The following is a 22,000-nucleotide window of genomic DNA, read 5'->3' on the forward strand; positions in this document are numbered from 1 at the left end:
ATCTACTCAAAGGAGCAAAAGAAGGGGAAAGGTGGGAAAAAATAGAGAAAGTTCTGTCACACTTGCCTCCCGGGGCTGCTGTGAGCCTCAGGATCACACATGTCAGAGCATTTTGTCATTTGTAAAGCATGTCTTCTGTCCATCTAGAAGGCATCACAGTGACAGTCATGGTGTGGTCCACCCCATTTGTCCAGCTGTGAAAAGGAATCACAGAGGGTGATTGCTTGGCTGGGACACACAGCAATGCTGGTGGCCAAGCTGAGCTCAGAGGCTGCAGCTCTAAAGTCATTTTTTTTCCTGCTCATCCTCCTTGGCTGTTTTTAACCTGACTCCCAACACTATAGTTTTCTCTTAATCATTTTGAACTTTGTATTAATGAGATCTAATAGTGTCCCATTGTTCTAATAGACCGTTATTTATCTGTTCTGCCTTGACAGATGTTTGGGTTGTTTCCATCTTGGGAACTAATGCAGATTCTGTGGCCGTGAACATTCTTGACAGTGCTTTTGGTGAACATACACACACATTTCTGTTTGATACATATCTCCATATCTCAGAGTAGAATTGCTGGGTATTAGAATGTACTTCTCTTCAGCTTTAGTAAATACTGCCAAAGAGTTTTCCAAAGTTACGGAACTAAGAATCTCATCATCAGTTTACAAGAGTTCTTCTTGCATCACATCCTTGCTGACACTTGTTGTCTCCAACTCTCTCACTCTAGCCATTTTGGTGGGTGTGAAGAGGTAGCTCGTTGGGGTTTTTTGTTTGTTTTATTTTTGTTTTTTAGCTGGTTGGCTTTAATTTGATTTTCTCTGATGACTGATGGAATCGAGCATCCTTTTATGTTTTCTGTCCATCCTATATGTGTATAGATCCTTTTATGTAAAATGTTTACTCAAATCTTCTGCTCATTTTTCTGTTGGGCCTTTTTCTTGATTAATCAGTGGGAGTTTTTGGCTTTTGTTTTATGTATATTCTGGATACAAATCTTTGTTGGTTCTGTGCCTTACAAATCTTTCTCCCATTGCAAACATCTCTCACTTTCTTACAGTTGTTTTTGATAAACACAGGTTCTTTATTTAAACATCTCCCCACCCCAGCTCATTTTAATATTTAATATCGTTTTTAAATTCATCAGTTTCTTTCCCTTACATTTTGTACTTTTTGTGTTCTATTTAAGAAATCTTTGACTGACCTCATTCTACTTTTACTCTGATGATTAGAAAAGTTAAGATTCAGTTCAGTTCAGTTCAGTTCAGTTCAGTCGCTCAGCCATGTCTGACTCTTTGCAACCCCATGAATCGCAGCAAGCCAGGCCTCCCTGTCCATCACAAACTCCCAGAGTTTACTCAAACTCATGCCCATTGAGTCGGTGATGCCATCCAGCCATCTCATCCTCTGTTGTCCCCTTCTCCTTCTGCCCCCAATCCCTCCCAGCATCAGGGTCTTTTCCAACGAGTCAACTCTTCGCATGAGGTGGCCAAAGTATTGGAGTTTCAGCTTCAGCATCAGTCTTTCCAATAAGCACCCAGGACTTATCTCCTTCAGGATGGACTGGGTGGATCTTCTTGTAGTCCAAGGGACTCTCGAGATTCTTCTCCAACACCATAGTTCAAAAGCATCAATTTTTTGGCACTCAGCTTTCTTCACAGTCCAACTCTCACATCCATACATGACCACTGGAAAAACCATAGCCTTGACCAGATGGACCTTTGTTGGCAAAGTAATGTCTCTGCTTTTTAATATGCTATCTAGGTTGGTCATAACTTTACTTCCAAGGAGTAAGCATCTTTTAATTTCATGGCTGCAGTCACCATCTTCAGTGATTTTGGAACCCAAAAAAATAAAGTCTGACACTGTTTCCACTGTCTCCCCATCTATTTCCCATAAGTTGATGGGACCAGATGCCATGATCTTAGTTTTCTGAATGTTAAGCTTTAAGCCAGCTTTTTCAATCTCCTCCTTCACTTTCATCAAGAGGCTTTTTAGTTCCTCTTCACTTTCTGCCATAAGGGTGGTGTCATCTGCATACCTAAGGTTATTGATATTTCTCCTGGCAATCTTGATTCCAGCTTGTGCTTCTTCCAGCACAGCATTTCTCATGATGTACTCTGCATATAAGTTAAATAAACACAGCCTTGACATACTCCTTTTCCTATTTGGAACCAGTCTGTTGTTCCATGTCCAGTTCTAACTGTTGCTTCCTGACCTGCATACAGGTTTCTCAAGAGGCAGGTCAGGTGGTCTGGTATTCCCATCTCCTTCAGAATTTTCCACAGTTTATTGTGATCCACACAGTTGAAGGCTTTGGCATAGTCAATAAAGGAGAAATAGATGTTTTTCTGGAACTCTCCTGCTTTTTCGATGATCCAGCAGATATTGGCAATTTGATCTCTGGTTCCTCTGCCTTTTCTAAAACCAGCTTGAACATCTGGAAGTTCACAGTTCACGTATTGCTGAAGCCTGGCTTGGAGAATTTTGAGCATTACTTTACTAGCGTGTGAGATGAGTGAAATTGTGTGGTAGTTTGAGCATTCTTTGGCATTGCCTTTCTTAGGGATTGGAATGAAAACAGACCTTTTCCAGTCCTGTGGCCATTGCTGAGTTTTCCAAAGTTGCTGGCATATTGAGTGCAGCACTTTCACAGCATCATCTTCCAGGATTTGAAATAACTCACCCGGAATTCCATCACCTCCACTAGCTTTGTTCATAGTGATGCTTCCTAAGGCCCACTTGACTTCACATTCCAGGATGTCTGGCTCTAGTTGAGTGATCACACCATCGTGATTATCTGGGTTGTGAAGATCCTTTTTGTACAATTCTTCTGTGTATTCTTGCTTCCTCTTCTTAATATCTTCTGCTTCTGTTACGTCCATACCATTTCTGTCCTTTATTGAGCCCATCTTTGCATGAAATGTTCCCTTGGTATCTCTAATTTTCTTGAAGAGATCTCTAGTCTTTCCCATTCTGTCATTTTCCTCTATTTCTTTGCATTGATCACTGAGGGAAGCTTTCTTACCTCTCCTGGCTATTCTTTGGAACTCTGCATTCAAATGGGAATATCTTTCCTTTTCTCCTTTGCTTTTCGCTTCTCTTCATTTCACAGCTATTTGTAAGGCCTCCTCAGACAACCATTTTGCCTTTTTGCATTTCTTTTCCATGATCTTTTTTCTTGATCCCTGTCTCCTGTACAATGTCACGAACCTCTGTCCATAGTTCATCAGGCTCTCTGTCTATCAGATCTAGTCCCTTAAATCTACTTCTCACTTCCACTGTATATTCATAAGGGATTTGATTTAGGTCATACCTGAATGGTCTAGTGGTTATCCCTACCTTCTTCAGTTTAAGTCTGAATTTGGCAATAAGGAGTTCATGATCTGAGCCACAGTTAGCTCCAGGTCTTGTTTTTGCTGACTGTGTAGAGCTTCTCCATCTTTGGCTGCAAAGAACATAATCAGTCTGATTTTGGTGTTGACCATCTGGTGATATCCATGTGTAGAGTCTTCTCTTGTGTTGTTGGAAGAGGGTATTTGCTATGACCAGTGTGTTCTCTTGGCAAAACTCTATTAGCCTTTGCCCTGCTTTATTCCATACTCCAAGGCCAAATTTGCCTGTTACTCCAGGTGTTTCTTGACTTCCTACTTTTGCATTCCAGTCCCCTATAATGAAAAGGACATCGTCTTGTAGGTCTTCATCAAACTGTTCAACTTCGGCTTCTTCAGAGTTACTAGTTAGGGCATAGGCTTGGATCACTGTGATACTGAATGGTTTGCCTTGGAAATGAACAGAGATCATTCTGTCGTTTTTGAGATTGCACCCAAGAGCTGCATTTCAGACTCTTTTGTTGACTATGATGGCTACTCCATTTCTTCTAAGGGATTCCTGCCCACAGTAGTAGATATAATGGTCATCTGAGTTAAATTCACCCGTTCCAGTCCATTTTAGTTCACTGATTCCTAGAATGTCAACATTCACTCTTGCCATGTCCTGTTTGACCACTTCCAATTTGCCTTGATTCATGGACCTAACATTCCAGGTTCCTATGCAATATTGCTCTTTACAGCATTGGACTTTGCTTCTGTCACCAGTCCCATCCACAACTGGGTATTGTTTTTGCTTTGGCTCCATCCCTTCATTCTTTCTGGAGTTATTTCTCTACCAATCTCCAGTAGCATATTGGGCACCTACCGACCTGGGGATTTAAACTGTCTATAAATTTTGTAATAAACAGTTTGCACCAGTCTTCCTCTCTCTTCTAATAGGCAGTTAGGTCTCCTAATCCCAAACACTCCTTCCCCATAAATTCACCTCCTGGGCCCGCCTTGTTTCATGAACACGTGTCCACACACTGACCCCACCCTCTGGAAGAGCTCTCAGGTCAAAGTGCAGGAGATCACATATTTAACGAGATGCTGTCAGTCTTTATGGGACCAGCCGGTGCTGGGCTCCAGCTGCTCATCCTGTTACTGCTCCATTGAGGGGCAGACAGTCATGGGAATGTGGGGGCTTTTCCTAATCCCACTGTGCAAAATTTCGCTCAACTCATCAGTGTCTTTAAGGTCACAGAGCAGCTCCAACATAGTTGAAAAATCAGAAAGGACTGTGGGCTGCTCTGAGCTCATCGTCAAGCCCGGCGCCTCTGCTTTCCCTCCCTTTGCACCTTTGTTTCTGTCCTTTCAACATCTAAACATTTTCTGACTTTGGACAGCACAGTTGCACTCTCCTCTGAGCAGATGTTCACAATTACTTGGAACAACCAGCCTCTGTACTGAGCCCTCACACCCTCAATAGCCCACAAGGGGACCCTTAACCGTCACCCTGCCCGAGGTGTGCCTGCAGGTCCTGGGTCAGGTCCTGGAAGGGGACTTCTCCCACTCCCCTCAGATCTTGTCACCCTGATTGGCTCTGACATCATGGAAGTACTGTGTCTTTCAAGAGCCTTCAGTACATCTGTTCTCAATTTTCAGACCACAGGGCGAGGGTTTGGGTGCAAGGAGTTTATCTGGGAAGTGATCACTGGAAGCCCTTGAGGGTGCAGGGAGGTGAGGGGGGAATCAGGCAAGGTGCACTATGTCTGGACAACATTCCACCCCTGGAACCCTCGGAGCCTCTCACCCAGGAGATGGGTGTCCTCCGTCCCTTGTGGTCGAGGTTGCTCCCTGGCCAGAGGACAGCTCCTAACAACAGCGAAGTCAGGGAGACAGCAGGTCCTGCAGACATTGTCCTCCAGGAGAGACCAAGGCAGATGGGGAGGACACTGGCCTACGCTTGCTTCAGTTATTTTGGTACATTGTCTCCTTCTGAACACTTTCTCGTGTCTGAGTTTCCCATTAATACAAGTGGGAGTCTGTTTTTAAATGCCTGTTGCTGTTTCAGCAGAATTATTTTCATTGTATATTCATGGATGGTAAGAAATTTCTGTAGGTGCAATACTATAAGAAATCACACGTGGCTCAGCTGAGCTAGAAAGCAGGTGACCTTGGGGAGGACTGAAGCTTGCCTCTCTAAGCCCAGGGTGGCCCTGAGCCTACATCGCCTGCTGGACTCTGTCTCCTGAGGTCACACAGCTGCTGCATCAGCCTCAGCTCCAGAGCCAGCCGGCCCTGAGGAGGCTTGCTTGCTGCAGTTCTTTTCCCGTGTGCTCTGCGTGACGTGTGGGAGTCTGCCTTGTATTAATACCTTCCTACATTGAATGTGTCTACTTGTTAAGAGCTTCCAGACTCCAGCCTGTGCCAGACACCTCCTAGGCCCTCAATAGCTAGTTCAGGAACTGCTGAGCTCAACCCCCATGAGACCCACCCTCCTAGGAGTAAATGCATGGAATTTTGTCGAGCTAAATGATCTAGTTGAAATGAAGCATCTATTTTTTTGACATGCAGATTCATGACCTTTCCTCCTCCCCTCATGCTTCATATCCCAAATCCAAACCGATCAGGGGGCCCCGCCTCTGGCCCTGCTGTGACCTGAGTGCAAAGTTCTCGGCAGTCACGTTCCTTCCCTTGTCAGCAGCATCTGATGTGCGCTGGACTGTGGTGCCTGGTGGAAGGAGATACGTCCTGCAAGACCAAACTGGACCCTCCCCTGGATGGCACAGAGTGTGGGGCAGACAAGGTAACCCTGCTTCCCACTGCCCATAGCAGGCAGCCAGTCCCATGTCCTCTGCACATTGGCACCTCTTCTGGAAAGTGCACTCAGGAGTCCCTGACATGCCCCGGGCCACCCTAGAAATGCCTTGGAGCCCACTTCAGGCACGGAGGGACACATTCACCTCTCTCCTTTCCTCTTATACAAGAATCATTTACTCAATACTTTTATTAAATTAACTGCTTTCGTTACATGAGTGAATTTACTTAAAATGTTTATATCAGCAGACCATAAATGGAAAAACAGGATTACTTGCCATGCACAAGTCGCTGTCATAAGATGATTTTAATGAGAACGGTGCTAGAGGTGAAGTGTACCAGCCCTCACACTGATCTTCTTTAACAGGAGAGACTGAAGTGTTAGAGGTGGTCAGGGCCGGCCACCACAGTCTGAAGCTTTCTCTTTAGTCTTACTGTAAGAACTGAGAGAGGGGCTATGATCTGGACTATTTAATCACATCTTGTGCCCCCGGGGTTGTGCTGCACACTTTGGGAAATTATTTTCGAGGACTGGCTTTCCCTTATCCTCAGAAAGAGCCGTGGTTCTCCCACATGGCCCTAGCTGTGTCATCTCCCAGCACCAATCCCAAATCTGAAGTTCAGAACTACAGAGCCAGGAAATACTGCCTTCCAGAAAGACTCACGCTAAACAGTTTGCAGAAGGTGAAGTCTCTCTGTGAGCCATGTGCATTCATCCTTTTCTTCTGGGAGTTTTGAGAACCTACACCGGATACATCATGTCATGTAGGGCAAAATCCTAACCCCAGAGCCTCAGAAATGTCAGGTTGGATACGGAAGGAATGTTACCAAAGTTAGCAAACATACACGCCCTGAAATAGTCTGTTTTGTGTAAATTATGAAAATTGGGGGCTTGGGGGGCATGGTGCTTTCTCGCCTGGAGTGGACCTCGGTCATCCGTGAGTGAGCAGCTTTGCCGCCCTGCTGTCTTTCAGTGGTGCCGCGCGGGGGAGTGCGTGAGCAAGACACCCATCCCGGAGCACGTGGACGGAGACTGGAGCCCCTGGGGCGCCTGGAGCATGTGCAGCCGCACGTGTGGGACGGGAGCCCGCTTCCGGCAGAGGAAATGTGACAACCCTCCGTAAGTCCCCCGCCAGCCTTCTCCAGGGTGCCTGGAGCAGGGTGTGCAAACCGCAGCTCCCACTGCCTACGCAGAGCAGCGTCTGTCTCACACTGAGGCTTTGAGCTGAAGAAGAGTGAACTCGCAAAGGTCCCGGGCGCCAGGCCTTGTGTACCGCAAATGGCATCTCAGCTCAGCAGAGCTCTCTCTGTGACAGGGAGGCAGTGAGTCCTGTGGGGAGCTGGCTCGTCTCCCTTGCGTGGGCCGTGGCAGAACCGTTTCCCGAGACAGCTGGATGACAATCCCTCCTGGCCTGCTTCGTGGCTGCCTTAGACGAGGGTCATCCCAGGGAAGCCGGCAGACCTTCGGGAAAACAGGGCTGACTTTCAAATTGGCTAAGAGCTGAACTGGGAGCAGCCTGGCTGTTGAAAAGTCACAGAGCCTTTGTGGGTTCTGCTCTTGTGTATCCAAATATCTTTTACCTGTCCTGTTAGAGCTGACAGAAGATAACATTTTGGGTTGTTTTTTTTTTCCCCTTCATAGACTTCCTTTTATTAACTATGATGACACTTTGTTCACCTATGATAACCCTTGTTCACCTCTATACATTTGCTCTGAAAAACTCAGGGCTAGATCTTATCCTCAATTGTGGCAATTCCATTATCACAGGTTTGGCATGTTTCTTCTCTTGAAATTTCCAACTTTTATTGTTTCTTTAAATAATCTGTTTTATATCTTGTGTGCCATTAACTACATTACATTAATTTTGAAAATGAGAAAGTTATAAATTATGACTAACAGGAAATGGTTTATATCATCAGTTAAATCACAGTAATGAGTGATTAGCAAACCCTTCTTGTATTTAAAAATTCTGACACCCAAGGTATATCCCAGACCAATCAAATCACAAAGTCTGGAGGTGGGGCCAAGGAGTCAGATGTGTGAATCTCTCCAGGTGATTCCAATGTCCAGCCAAGGCAGAAACTCTCTGGATTACAGAGATTGTGCTCACAGTTGAGGCAATGCCGAGAACACTGTACTCTCTGATAGCGTCGTAAGAATTGGCATTATGTACTGTATCTTATTAAAACTTCTCCTTCCAGCACCTAGCAGAGTACCTGATGCATGCTAGGTAGGTATTTAAACTTTTAGAAGTGAGTTCTTAGTTAAAAGCATAGGTGGTATGTTACAATTTTCCAGAGAGGCAGGACCCATAGCCATATACATATGATTTATTATCAGCTCACATGGTCCTGGAGGCTAAGAAATCCCTTGATCGGCCACCTGCAAGCTGGAGGCCCAGGTGTAATTCAGTATGAAGGCCAGAGAACCAGGGAGCACGTGTGTAAATATCACTCCAGGGGCAGGAGAAGATGAGAGTAAACATATCAGCTCAGCGAGGGCTTTTGTTCTCATCAGGCCCACACTGGGGAGGGCATCTGCTCTAGGAATCCACTGATCCAAATGCGCATCTTACCCAGAAATACACTCACAGACACTCCCAGGAATAGTTTTCAATCTTGGCACCCTATGGCCAGTCAAGTTGTTATGTAAAATTAGCCATCATAGGTGGGTAGATGATTAGAAGAGATATTTAGCTTAGTGGTGAGAAATTAATACTGGTTTCTGTTTTTCCGTTGCTCTGTGATGATGTTAAAATAGTTCCACCTCTGGCCCAGAAGAAGAGAGCTCTGGGTTTAGAATCATGGTATGGAGATTTGGGCCTGGTTTGGTTGGTTATTGGTCCTGTGACCTCAAGGCGGATCCTTCTTTCTCTGCTTCTCAGTTTCCTCCGTGAGAGGAAGTAGAGTATAGTAGGTATAGTAGATCCAGTAGGAGGAGCTAGACTTTAAATCCCAGGGCCACTTTTCATAGCAACATGTGACTGTTACCGGTTTATTTATCTAAAAATTGGAACAATCCATGGGGATCCACATGGAGTACATGGTCTGTATTTAATTCATGACCCCTCTTGATGTTAGCACTAAGAGAAAAACAGGGGCAAGACCACATACCCTGCCTCCTACCTTGCTATTTTGGGCTCAGAGAAGGAAAGGCTTTGTCAACTGCAGAGCACAATTTGCAAAGGCTGTGGCTGTCATCGTTGTCCCATGTTTCTGATTGGAGCTCAGGTGCCCTGATCAAAGACTGCTGTCCTTTGGCACATTACATACTTCATCTCAGGTCAGGTGACACCAAATAAATATCATAGTAGAGGAGTATCTGACTCTTTAAATACCTTGGAAAGGACTGTATGTCCCAACAATACAGTTGTGTTTAGGTGAAGGCTCTGTTGCAAGAATAAGATGCTATTTCGAGCATGCGTGCTAAGTGACTTTAGTCTTTCCAACTATTTGTGACCCCATGGACTGTAACCCGCCAGGCTCCTCTGTCCATGGGATTCTCCAGGCAAGAATACTGGAGTGGGTTACCCTGCTCTCCTCCAGATCTTCCCAGCCCAGGGACTAAACCTGTATCTCTTAAGTCTCCTGCATTGGCAGGCAAATTCTTTACCAGTAGCACCACCTGGAAGCCCAAGATGTTATTAATGCTGATTAATTGTGTTAGGCACAACTTTCATGGGACTAGATTTTGTATTTTGTGAAGATTATGTTGGCTAAGGTGCCCACATGCTTTGTCCCCAGCCCCGATGCTTTCTCTGCTCTGGGACACTCCAGGGCATTCTGTGTTGCCTCCAAGTGTCCAGGGAAGCTGGCATCTGGTGAGGGCCCCTTTGTGCCCTGTTTTTATCTTAGTCCCACGAACCACAGTCCCTTGGTTTTTCTCCTGGACACCTCAAACCTAACTCCCTTCCTAAACTTCCTTCTCACTTCCCCCTAGTTCCCCTCCCAGCCCACATCCCCCTCAGTAAATAGCACCACTAGCTGTTGCATAACTTGAGTTCAAAGCCCCGAAGTTGATGCGTGTCCCCTTGTCCCTTCCCTTCCTCCTCTGCATCTGATTGTGATAAGAACAGGGCACACGGGCTCTCACCAGGTGCCAGCTTCCCTTCTAGGCATTTGCACATAGTAAATCACCTAAAGCGGCGGTAAGGGAGAGGCATTCTTTTTTTATCCCCATTGTACATGTTAAAAACTGAATCTTATGGAAGTCACATGGCTTGCCACATGTAGTAAATCACCTAAAGCTGCCGTAAGGGAGAGGCATTCTTGTTTTAATCCCCATTGTACGTATTAAATAACACTGAATCATATGGAAGTTAGGTGACGTGCTCCAGGTCACACAACCTGCAGCGGCAGGTCAGGTTTGGACCCAGCAGCAATGTTTCAGGGTCTTTTCAAACCGTCAGCATCAGCTTCCCTGTTTCCCCTGTGCTCCCCCTTCCCGGACAGCCAGAGACATCCCCTCTCTTGTAAAGCCAGTTACAATCTCTTCTTGCTTCAGCCCTCCTGGTCATTCCCCAGTGCACTCAGAATGAAATCCATGCTCTTCACCGTGGCCCCGGTATTATTTCCTGTGGCTGCCATAATAAATTACCAGCACTTGGTGTCTGCAAACAACACAAATTCATTCTCTCCGAGTTCTGGAAGCCAGGAGTTTAAAATCAAAGTGTCAACAGGGTTGATTCCTTCTTGAAAGTCTGAAGGAAAAGCCATCGCTGGCCCCTCACCCACCCCATACCTCCCCTGGCAGCTGCCAGCCTTCTCTGCCCCGTAAACACACCGCTGCACCTCTGCCTTCACAGAGGCGTCTTCTCTCTGCATCTCCTCACCTCTTCTTCTCTTCCCAGGACACTGGCCATTGGGTTTAGGCCCACACTAAGCCAGGGCGATCTCGTGATTCAGCAATCCTGATGACACCCATCAAGACCCTTTTCCCAGATAAGATTGCATCTGTAGACTCTGGGCAGGTTTGTCTTTGTAGAAGGTGCCTCCCTGTTCAGCCCTCCTTTCTGTGCTCAGACACCAGCCCCGACCCCCACCCCTCAGTCGGTGCCCCTTCCCTCCTCTCGGCTCCCTCTGCCCTCCTTGCGTCTTCTCTTTAGACGGGCCTCCTCCCCTGACCACCATGCGGGAGACGGGTACCTGCTCTGCACGCTCCCTCCGTACCCTCCCCTCACTTTACAGGTATCACGATGTATAATGACTCATATGCATTTGCTCCCTTGTTTTCCTGCGCCCTCCCCTGCTGGCCTTTGGGCTGTCGGGCCCCATCCTCCTCGTGTGCCTGCAGCAGACCAGCCCTCGCTAATGTGTGCTTGAGCTCCTTACTGTCCGGGTGCGTGCTTGCTGAGAAGAAGCGGCTGTTCGATCTCGTACTGCAAAGAACACACCTAATCTTGTCTTCCCCCAAACACAAGGGTTATTATGAATCATTAGCCAGAAAAGAGGATCACCAGGAAGGCCCCTTCCCTTGTGCCGCCTCGCGTCACGGAGGCCCACAGGCTGTGAACAGCCAGGAATGGGGTCCAGGTGTCCCTGCACCCAGGGGCCATCTCCTTCCAGCCTGCCCTCCCAGTGACGCAGTGTCACAGCTGAGGTGCTCAGAGCCCTCTCGAGAGCATGCTCCAAACATATTCCAGCCTTGTTTATTCCAAGTGAGAGAAACAACATGTTTTTGCTCCTATAATAGTTACGCCTTGGTAGTCAGCTCGGCCCTTCACAATAACAGTGTGGCTCCATCTCCTGTTCTGAGCACAAGGGACAGGCTCTTTGTCCCCTGGAGTTTTCTACAGGGTTTCCCACCTTCGTAGAGCCACCCAGGTGAATGGAAGGGAAAGGGACCGGCCTCAGAGACGGCTTCGCAGCAGTCCTGGGTGCTTCCCGAGAGAGGCAGGAACAGCGAGGGTTTGCTCAAGTGCAGGCAGCAGCTGTCAGCGTGTTTTTGCAGAATGGCCTGAGGTGGTGATTGTTACAAAGCACAGCTGATGGCGGCCCTGAGCCAAGCTCTGACCAAAACAGCGTCCTCTCCCCAGCTCACTCCTTAAATCACCACGCTCACTGCCTTGAGAGCTCCCAAGGATGTCCAAATCTCATTGCTATGTGCATCTCAGACTTGGAGTGCTCTCACCACCCTCTCCCCACCCCCTTCACTTCATATTCCTGGCACCTTTCCCATCTTCCGCAGCTGGTTTATTCACTGTCCAAAATACTGGCAAGAGAGTCCCCCCATTTTTTCTCTAAGTCTTGGTCTTTACAGCTATTGGAATTTTTATTTCTTGCCAGCTGACATCAAGGCTTTGGGGACCATCTGTGGTTTTCATCCAGCTTCCTAAGCTTGTCCTCTCGTGCCTTAATTTGTGTCGCTGTTAGTGCCAAGACTGTGAGGCAGAGAGCTCATCTCTGATGCGATTTTGGTACCCCATTAAGAGGCTTGTGTGGGGGGAGGGCTGAGGAGTAGCATAAAGAGAAAAGGCTCCACTGATCTTGTGTGAAGGGCCGGCTCTGTACAAAAAGGACAGGGATGTGAGTGGATCTTAGAAGCAGGGGTGCGTCAGGGTTCACCATGCAGCGTCCACCACCTGGCATCTGCTTCCTAAGACCCAGAGGGGTGCAGTTATGTGCCTGTAATGGCTTTTTGCTTCCACAGTGAAACCCCTGTACGTGTGCTTTTAACATACCTGGTGTTCACGGCGACAGTTTTTAAAAGTCCCAGTTTTATTCACTTGAGCCTAAATTACATGTGTTACTTGGCACCTTTCAGAGGCCGCCTTAACACTAGGACGGCAGCTGCCCTGGGCGGGGGGTGTTGGCAGCCCTGTGGCACTTTGAAACCCTGCCTTGCTGGCTCCTCAGAGCTTTTGGTGCAAGACCAGGAGGTGAAACTGATGACGCCACTTTGTCTCTGGGTGGCGAGTGGGTGTCAGCCACTGTGGTGACTTTATCTTTTCATCTACCTTCATTCAGTCGAGCAGAGCAGAAAACTAAAACATGCCTCCGCTCAGCTGCTGCTTGCTTTTCCTTCCACTTGAATCCTGCCTGTCACTCAAGGAAAGGGCAGACCTGCCCCCTGTGACTCTGAACAGCCCTTCGGCCTTCCTTGCTCTGCACTGGGTCTATCCGAGGCCCTCGGGACCTACCTGGCAGGAGCCGGCGTCCCCTCACAGGAGCTCGGAAGGACTTTCTCTCTGCTTTCCGGTTTCTCCCCCAAGGCGTCTCTACCTTGTGCTTCACCCTGTTTCAAACGCCTTTCTGATGGTGTAATGTGCAGAACGGGCGTCTACCCCTGAGTGTGTGGCTCCCAGCACAGCCCCACTCGCCGCGGTGGAACGCGGGTGCTGGGTGCGTGTGCTGGGTGCATGTGCAGGTCCGTTGACCCATGACGCACGTGTGAGTGGCTGAGGGCCTGGTTTGCAGAGTGGCTGTGCTGTCCCCCTGCCCTGAGAAGCGGTGGCCTCCCCAGTGCCCTCCATTCTGTCGGTGTGTAGCCGTGTGTCAGCGAGGTTGTCCTGTGCGTCTCCTTCGTAAGCAGTCAGGCTGAGCATCTGTGTGTGTCTGTAATTGCCACTTGGATATCCATTCCTGTGACCTCCCTGTTCCAGTCGTTTGAGTTTATGTCTGAATTTCTACTTTGCTCATGTTTGTAAAGTCCTGATAGAGTACAAATAGAAATTGGGGATTGATATTGGAGAATCATCTTGAAAATCCATCACACGCCTAAAGCCTGTCTCAGTGAGTCAGGCTGGCCTTGCTGGCCTTCCTGGCCCCACAACAGCAGTGGGTGGCCCTTTTCCCCAGTCTGGTCCTGCTGCCACCAGAAGCGCTTGTGAGTCACACTTTCTCATCACTACCGCCTACTTCCCTGCTGAGAAGTTGTTGAATACATAGAAGCTTTGGTTTCCTCATCTGAAGGATGCAGTCAGAACCCCCTATCTGATTCTTTCTGCCAACTTAACGAGGTAGTGAGTATCAAGAGCATGCAGAGGGTGTGCCCTCCAGCATATTAGCATGTGATCACAGTTGATGTGAAAGTGCCTATGGCCTTACCTATGTCCTCAAGGATGAGATTTCAATGTGCTGCTGCCTCCCCTTCCATTTACATGAGTCTTCATGGAGCCTTCTGGCCCTTCCAGCCCCTGTGGGAAAGACTAAGGATAGACAACTATTCTACCACACATCCGACCATGTTAACCATCCTCCATTTTTACCATGTCCAGCTTGCTTTCTATTGTTTTAGCCTTCCTCGGTGCTTTTTATTTGATCTACATTGCATGACTCGGGGTAAAGGAGAACCCCAGGTCTCTGCCTCTCAGACTTTGGGAGGGTCATCTCTCCTGCCTGTGTTTACAGGTCCACTCCAGCATCTCCTGAAGGCCCTGTGTCCATGCAGCTCAAATGTGGTCCACCCAGCTGCATGACTTCCTTGGTGAAGCTGGTCCCTCCTTCAAGTCCTTCTGCAGAACTTCTGTTCATAAGCTCCTTGTGGACCTTCTCATCAGACATGCCCTCCCTCCACGAAGATTCTCCTGCCTCTTCTTCATGGCATGTATAGCGGGCCTCCTTCTGTGGTCTCAGCACCACGGTGTACCCAGGAGGCCCTCACTGGTGTCACAGTGACACTCGGATGGCCTGTATTATTGGCATCATCTGAAAGAGTGAGTCAGCTGAGTGCAGAGTCTTGCCACAGATCAACACACCAAAACTCGGATGATGTGGGTAGCAAGTCATGCTGCTTGTGGATTGCTTCTTCCTTTTCCCATGTTGTTCAAAATGGTGACCAAAAGGAAAACTGAAAAAAGCAAATCTCTTAGTCATTTTTTTGAACAGGAAAAGCTTAATGTAAAACCGCATTAACTTTAAGAGGTGGTTGGAGTATAGGGGAATTAGCTGCTAAGGGGTAAAGAACTCTAAAACAGAAAGAGTAGATACAGGAAGCAGCCTCTGTCTTCAGGTCTGAGGCAGGGCACCCAAGGGCGGAACAAGGATGGATGAGAGTGCCCACCTCACACACACACCCAGGGCTGAAATTCCTTGGACCTGTTGGAGAGTGTACACCCAGGGCCCACTGGATGAGGGAGAGGTTTGCAGAGGTGCTGCACTGGTAGAACTCTCTGGAAAGTCATACTTAAGGATGTCAGAGAAAACTCTCCAAAGGTAAGGCTGCATGTGATACCAGACTGAGAATTTTCCCAAAGTGTGGTGCGCTTGGAAGCTGCCTAGAGGAAGGTGGGCATCATGGGCCAACAGGAGCCTGCTGGGAGAGATCACATACCAGAGGCAGAGACTAAGCCTGTCCCTCCTCTAGTGCGTTGTTGTTCAGTTGCTCAGTCATGTCTGACTCTTTGCAGCCCCACGTACTGCAGCATGCAAGGCATCCCTGTCCTTCAGCATCTCTCAGAGCTTGCTCAAGCTCATGTCCAGTGAGTCAGTGATGCCATCCAGCCATCTCATCCTCTGTTGTCCTTTTCTCTTCCTGCCTTCGATCTTTCCCAGCATCAGCGTCTTTTCTAATGAGTCAGCTCTTCACATCAGGTGGCCAAAGTATTGGAGCTACAGCTTCAGCATCAGTCCTTCCAATGAATATTCAGGACTGAGTTCCTTTAGGATGGACCGGGTGGATCTCCTTGTAATCAAAGGGATTCTTAAAAGTCTTCTCCAACACCACAGTTCAAAAGCATCAATTCTTCAGTGCTCAGCCTTGATTATGGTCCAACTCTCACATCCATACATGACTGCAAAAACCATAGCTTTGATTAGATGGACCTTTGTCAGCAAAGTAATGTCTCTGCTTTTAAATACACTGTCTAGGTTTGTCTAGCGCTTCCCTATGGCTCAGCTGGTAAAGAATCCACCTGCAGGAGACCTGGGTTCAATCCCTGGGTTGGGAAGATCCCCTGGAGAAGGGGAAGGCTACCCACTTCAGTATTCTGGCCTGGAGAATTCCATGGATTGTATAGTCCATGGGGTCTCAAAGAGTCGGACACAACTGAGTGACTTGCACTTTCACTTCTAGGTTTCCCATAGCTTTTCTTCCAAGGAGCAAGCGTCTTTTAATTTCATGGCTGCAGTCACCATCTGCAGTGATTTTGGAGCCTAAGAAAATAAAATCTGTCACTGTTTCCATTGTTTCCCCATCTATTTGCCATGAAGTGATGAGATCGGATGCTATGATCTTCATTTTTTGAATGTTGAATTTTAAACCAGCTTTTTCACTCTCCTCTTTCACCTTCATCAAGAGGTTCTTTAGTCCTTCTTCATTTTCTGCCATAAGGGTGGTGTCATTTGCATATCTGAGGTTATTGATATTTCCCCAAAAAATCTTGATCCCAGCTTATGCTTCATCCAGCCCAGCATTCTGCATGATGTGCTCTGCATATAAGTTAAATAAGCAGAGTGACAATATATAGCATTGATGTACTCCCTTCCCAATTTGGAACCAGTCTATTGTTCCGTGTCCAGTTCTAACTGTTGCTTCTTGACATGCATACAGTGATTAATGCAAAGAAATAGAGGAAAACAACAGAATGGGAAAGACTAGAGATCTCTTCAGGAAAATTAGAGATACCAAGGGAACTTTTCATGCAAAGATGGGCACAATAAAGGACAGAAATGGTATGAACCTAACGAGTTAGGGATGGGGAGTGGGGAAGATGGGGCGCAGTGAGCCAGGTGGGAGCTGAAAGCAGACTTCCCTGTAAGAGAAGATCAGATATGGAGAAGATACAAGATAAACAGAATTCCAGAGGGAAACCCTCTAAGGCACATGTGGTATCACATGGGCTGCCCCCTCCCAGGCCCGCTTGCTGCAGGATCCAGGAGCTCTCTTCTGTCACATCTGATCTCTCCACCTACCTGCTGTGAGGTGTAAAGGTAGTTCATATATGAGGGTCAGTCAGACATAAATCTGGAAAAATCAGCTGATGGAGAAAAATAGTGAAGCTTAATTACAATTCCAGAAGTTAATTACATGACATGTGCAATTCTCGGCACACCCTAAGGAAGGTATATAAAAAATGTAGCTTCTTTTATTTTTTTTAGCAATCAACCTAATTTGTGTTTCTTAACTCCATTCTAGTCCATGTTGGATTCCTAATCACTTCAAGAGTTTTTGCCCTGTTTTTCCTGAGTTTGCATCTAAGTTCGGTTGAGGATGCATCTGGTTACTGTGATGTCTGGTTTATTCATCTCTAGGGCTGCTGTAACAACCTCTAACTGGTGGCATGCATAAGTAACAGAGATTTATCTTCCCAGTTCTGAAGGCTAGAAGTCCAAGATCAAGGTATGGAAGACTTGGCTCCTTCTGAGGGTAGTAAGGGAGAATCTGGTGGTTTACTAGCAGTCTTTGGCATTCCATAGAGTGTAGAGACATCACCCTGATCTCCATCTTCATCTTCACATGGCATTCTCCTTGTGGGTGTCTGTCTCCAGATTGCCCCCTTTTTATAATAATACCAGTTGTACTGAATTAGGAACTTAATCTACTCTGGTATGATCACATCTTAACTAATTATGTCTGCAGTGGTCCTATTTTCAAGTATTCTGATGCCCTGAGGGTTAAGACTGCAGCACATGAATTTTAGAAAGGACACAGTTCAACCCACAACTTCTTACCCTAGAGCATCTCTGCCTTCTGGTCCCAGCCATGGGGTGTGCAGCTCACCTGTTGCAGACAAGATGTCCTTCCTGCAGGTCCACATGGTTCATCAGGGCAAGCCCCTCTCTGTTCCTTCCACACCATGGTTTGTGGCACAGAAATACACACACATCTACACACACTTCAGCCTGGGGCTGCTGGGGAGGTGGTCTGAGGCTCCATCTACCTAAACATGTCATGTAGTCATTTTTCCTGAGCTCTAGCTGCCTCCCTGGTACTCTGGGTGGAAAGAAGAACAAAGGATCCCTCTCTTCTCAGATTTCATAAGCCTTAGAGAGGTTTTACTGTTCCCTGTTGAAAAGTTTCTCTGTGCTGGGGATCAGCCTGAAGAAGTGCAAGGTCTTATCTGGCCTTTGAGATCAAAACTCAGAGCCCTTTGTGGAACCATTAGCATATGTCGTCTCTCAAGGCTGCCTCCACTTTAGGGCAAGAGAGATGTTGTCTGGTGTGTTTGAGGTGGGCATGGAGGAATGAACACACCTTTCCTCCTATTGCAGGTGTTTCCTCAAACACGTTTATGTAGACCATGGGCTGGCTAGCTATGGCCTATGGGCCAAGTCTGGCCCACCACTGGGTTTTGTAAATAAAGTTTTATTGGCACACAGCCACACCCTTTTGTTTATACATTGTTTTTGGTGCTATACTGGCAGAGTTGAGTACTTGCATGGCCCATAAATCCAGAAAAATTGACTGTCTGGCCCTTTGCAGAGAAAGTTTGTGGATTTCTGGTGTAGATTATTGTGACACAAAAGTCTGAAGACTTTTGCTGTCTTCCGTCATATCTCTTCTCTAAGGCAGTGATCACAGGGTGGTCTTACGGTGTGAGGACAAGAAATGGCAAAGAGAGGGAAAGAAATATTCAAAATGACATGGTTAGGGTGTCAGAATGTCACCTTGCTAACAGGACTTTACAGTTTGTGAAAAGTCATTGAGCAGAGCACCTGTGATTTGTGCTGGATTTCAGTAAAAATTGTGCCCAGGGAATGGGAGAGGCAGTCTCACCCCATCATGATGTTCTCGGCATTGTGGAAGTGAAGAGCACCGTTGAGGTGGCCCCCATCAGAGTCCTATGAGGACACCAGAGCCTTGCAGAAGAGCTGGGCAGGGCCAGCTTCAGCCTGCCGGGCCAGGGTCCTGCTGCTCCCCAATGCCCTTCCCATGTGTAGACGTGGCCCCAGGACACATCTGGGTCTGCAGAACTGGTTAAAATCCCAGTTTCAGCACAGAGCATCGAGGAACCAAGACTGCAATCTTGAGCATGTGTGGTCTCACGTTTGCCTGGTAAAGGATGCAGAGCTGGGATCTGGCTGGTCTCTACCCATAGTCGATGAACCAGTGAATTAATAGTTCTGATTCTTTTCATTATAGAGTAAATGAGAGCTGTTTATTTACTCAATGTGAAACTTAGTGTAACTTAGTGAAACCTCTGCAGTATAGCTAGCAGCCATGTAAAGGGCTTCATTCTGTAGAAGAAAAAACCCCAAAAAACCCACACACGCCAAAAATTCCCCTTGGGGTTTTCAGTGTTACAGATGGTCAAGTTTTAAGTTCAGATGAAAGACAATTCTGGGATCTTGCTGAACTGATCCATCCCGTATCCTATTTCCAGATGACCTTGATTTAGAGTTTTTGGATGCATTTTTCTCATGGCTTACTGAACATGTCGTCATTGTGGGGCTGGGATTGCTGAGAGATGGTGTGGAAGAGGAGAGGGGGTGTTGCTTTGGAAACCCTGCATGCCCCTCCCCCTCCTGGAAAGAGAAGCCACCCGTGAGCTCCCCTGCTGTTTCTGCAGCCCGTCTGGTTAATGAGAGCCCTTCTCTTCCTTCTAGCCCAGGACCAGGAGGCACGCACTGCCTGGGCGCCAGTGTGGAGCACACGGTCTGCGAGAACCTTCCCTGTCCCAAGGGCCTGCCCAGCTTCCGTGACCAGCAGTGCCAGACGCACGACCGGCTGAGCAGCAAGAAGAAGGGCCTGCTCACCGCAGTGGTGGTTGACGGTAAAGGCACATGGCACATCCTTTCAGGGGAGCTTCCCTCTCCCCTCCCCCAGCGCCATAAACACCTCCTGGGAGAATCCACAGGCATCCCACCCCCAAAATCCACCCAGTCCTGACCGAGTCGGCTGTGGACCCACTTCTTGAGCCGTGGGTTGAACTTGGATGACCCAGCTCGGTGAGATTTCCCAAACACAGCCGTGAGGCAGGCAGCGGACCTGATCTCTCCTGCCCGGGGGTGCTGGCAGCCTGCCATCCAGTGCTCTGCGCTGCCGGGTGCCGGCCAACCCTGAAAACATGGCTCTGCAGGGGCAGGGCAGCGGGTTTGTGTGTCTGCTGTTTCTCTTTCCAGTGGTGATGCTTTCTTGCAATCTTTATTTGGTTCATCTTGAGCTGGCTCTTGCTCCTTGACTGGAGTATTGGGAATTTTTTTTTTTTTAACTGAAGTAACATTGGTTTATAACATTATGTGAATGTCACACATGCAATACTATATTTTTCACCCATGTATACGCTACAGTGTGCTCCTCACGAGAAGTTAAATTTCCATCTGTCACCATACAGTTGACCCTCTTGACCTTCCCCCTACCCCCCTTCCCTTCTGGTAACCACTACTCTGTTCACTGTATCTGTGTTTGTTTTTGTTTTGTTCGAGGACAGTTTATAGCTTGGTGAAGATGACAGTAAGCACAGGTCATCTTTTCTTTCCTACAGTTTTCTCTCAAATCAAGAGACTCTGACCCCTGGGCCACTGCAAGCCTTTCCAGTGACTGATAAAATTCTAGGTGGAGTATCATGTCTGTAGAATTTGTGATGTTTGTTTATTGTCCACAAGGATATCCCAGGGCCTATTTGAGGGTTTTTTCATTCTTAAGATTCTGTTCACCTTCAGAAAGCAAGAGTGCATTATAATGATGACAGCATGGTCCCGTTTATGGAGCATACCTTGTGCCAGGCTCAAGTTAGCTCTGCATGCATCATCTCATTGAATGTGCAAAACAAGCAATGCGGAAGGTGAGAGGTTACAGGTTATGTGACGTTTCTTAGCTTCGGCAGCTGATAAGGAGCTGGGAGGGAGCTGACCCCAGTTCTGGAGGAGCTGCTGACTCAGAAAATAACCAGCTGGCTTCTGGTTACTTCCAGAAAAAAAAAGTTCATGAATGCCGAGTGAGGAGCTTTAGTAAGAACTCGGGCAACTGGGCCTGATTTTTACACAGTCTCTGGAGTATTTTGCAGGAAAATGAGGTTCCTGTCTCAGGACTTAGGTTTCTTCACTGTCATGTGAAGAACCTCTGAAATCTACACTCTGTTACACGCTCAAGTGTGCATAGCTGTGTTGGGGGTAGGCCCAGGTGGTTCAGGGAAAAGTGGACCCAGACCTACAGCTTTTAAGCCAACAACCTGACCCATTAGCTTCCTTCGAACTGAGATGGGATGTTCTAAACCATCCCAGGGAACATCAACTCAACCGGTGATGGGCTCATTTTAAAGCATTGGGAAGTCCTTCAGACGTTTCCCTTTTTCACAAAGACCACCACCTTTGGGAGCTGTGTGACTGTGGCCGCCCTGTCACCTAACCAGCAGACTTCCAGGGGGATGGAGCCTTCATACTGTCCGCTTTCCCTGTGGACTAGGGAGAGAGAAGACCCGCGTTCCGCAAAGTGGGACAGGCAGCTGGAGGCTGAGGCTCACGAGAGCCTCACGACTCTGCCTGGGCATTAGTCTGATGCAGGAAGATGCTTGAGGCTTCTAGACATCCCAGACACCCTACTCGGGAGGGAGGGAGTGCCGGCAGGGGCTGCTGTATTTCCATCGCGTTTCCACACCTTCAGCCCCATCCCCAGACTCCCAGATGAATGGGTTCGGGTCCCTTGCCTGTCCTCTCCCTCATCTTGGGAGAGAGAAGAGGTTAGGTCTGGACAGACGTGCCTCACTCTCATTTTCCCTCGGCCATGTGCACGGCCTTGTTATTCTTTCCTTGGTCTCTCGCTCCAGTTTTCAGTTTTCCTGCCTCATTTATTCAGTGCAGAAATCCCACTGAAATGTCTTTTTTTCCGTAGATTTCTCCAAGTCCAGATTAAACTTCTGTTTTCCTTGTAACCCCTTTTGGATCACTGAGCTGCTAGGTTCCTTATCATCACAGTGGCTGAGGCCGATGTCTGCCCAGAGCCCCCTTCAGGGAAGCCTCCAAGTACAGCTATCTGGGGAAGCTGGCTGGGTTCAGAATGT

General features: G+C 47.6%; 1 protein-coding gene across 2 annotated transcripts in view; it reads left to right on the forward strand.

Annotated features, from left to right (window-relative positions):
- ADAMTS17 (ADAM metallopeptidase with thrombospondin type 1 motif 17) overlaps nucleotides 1-22,000 on the forward strand; it is a 388,819-nt gene that overhangs the window by 244,282 nt on the left and 122,537 nt on the right. The window contains exons 11-13 of one of the 2 annotated variants that reach the window (XM_065906211.1): nucleotides 6,010-6,111; nucleotides 7,097-7,242; nucleotides 19,608-19,774. In XM_065906211.1, coding sequence (XP_065762283.1) covers nucleotides 6,010-6,111; nucleotides 7,097-7,242; nucleotides 19,608-19,774 — 415 coding nt within the window. The remainder of the gene's footprint in view (nucleotides 1-6,009; nucleotides 6,112-7,096; nucleotides 7,243-19,607; nucleotides 19,775-22,000) is intronic. The other variant, XM_065906212.1, reaches the window with a different exon arrangement.

Source organism: Muntiacus reevesi, chromosome 15 (assembly GCF_963930625.1).
Source record: "Muntiacus reevesi chromosome 15, mMunRee1.1, whole genome shotgun sequence".
NCBI lineage: Eukaryota > Metazoa > Chordata > Mammalia > Artiodactyla > Cervidae > Muntiacus > Muntiacus reevesi.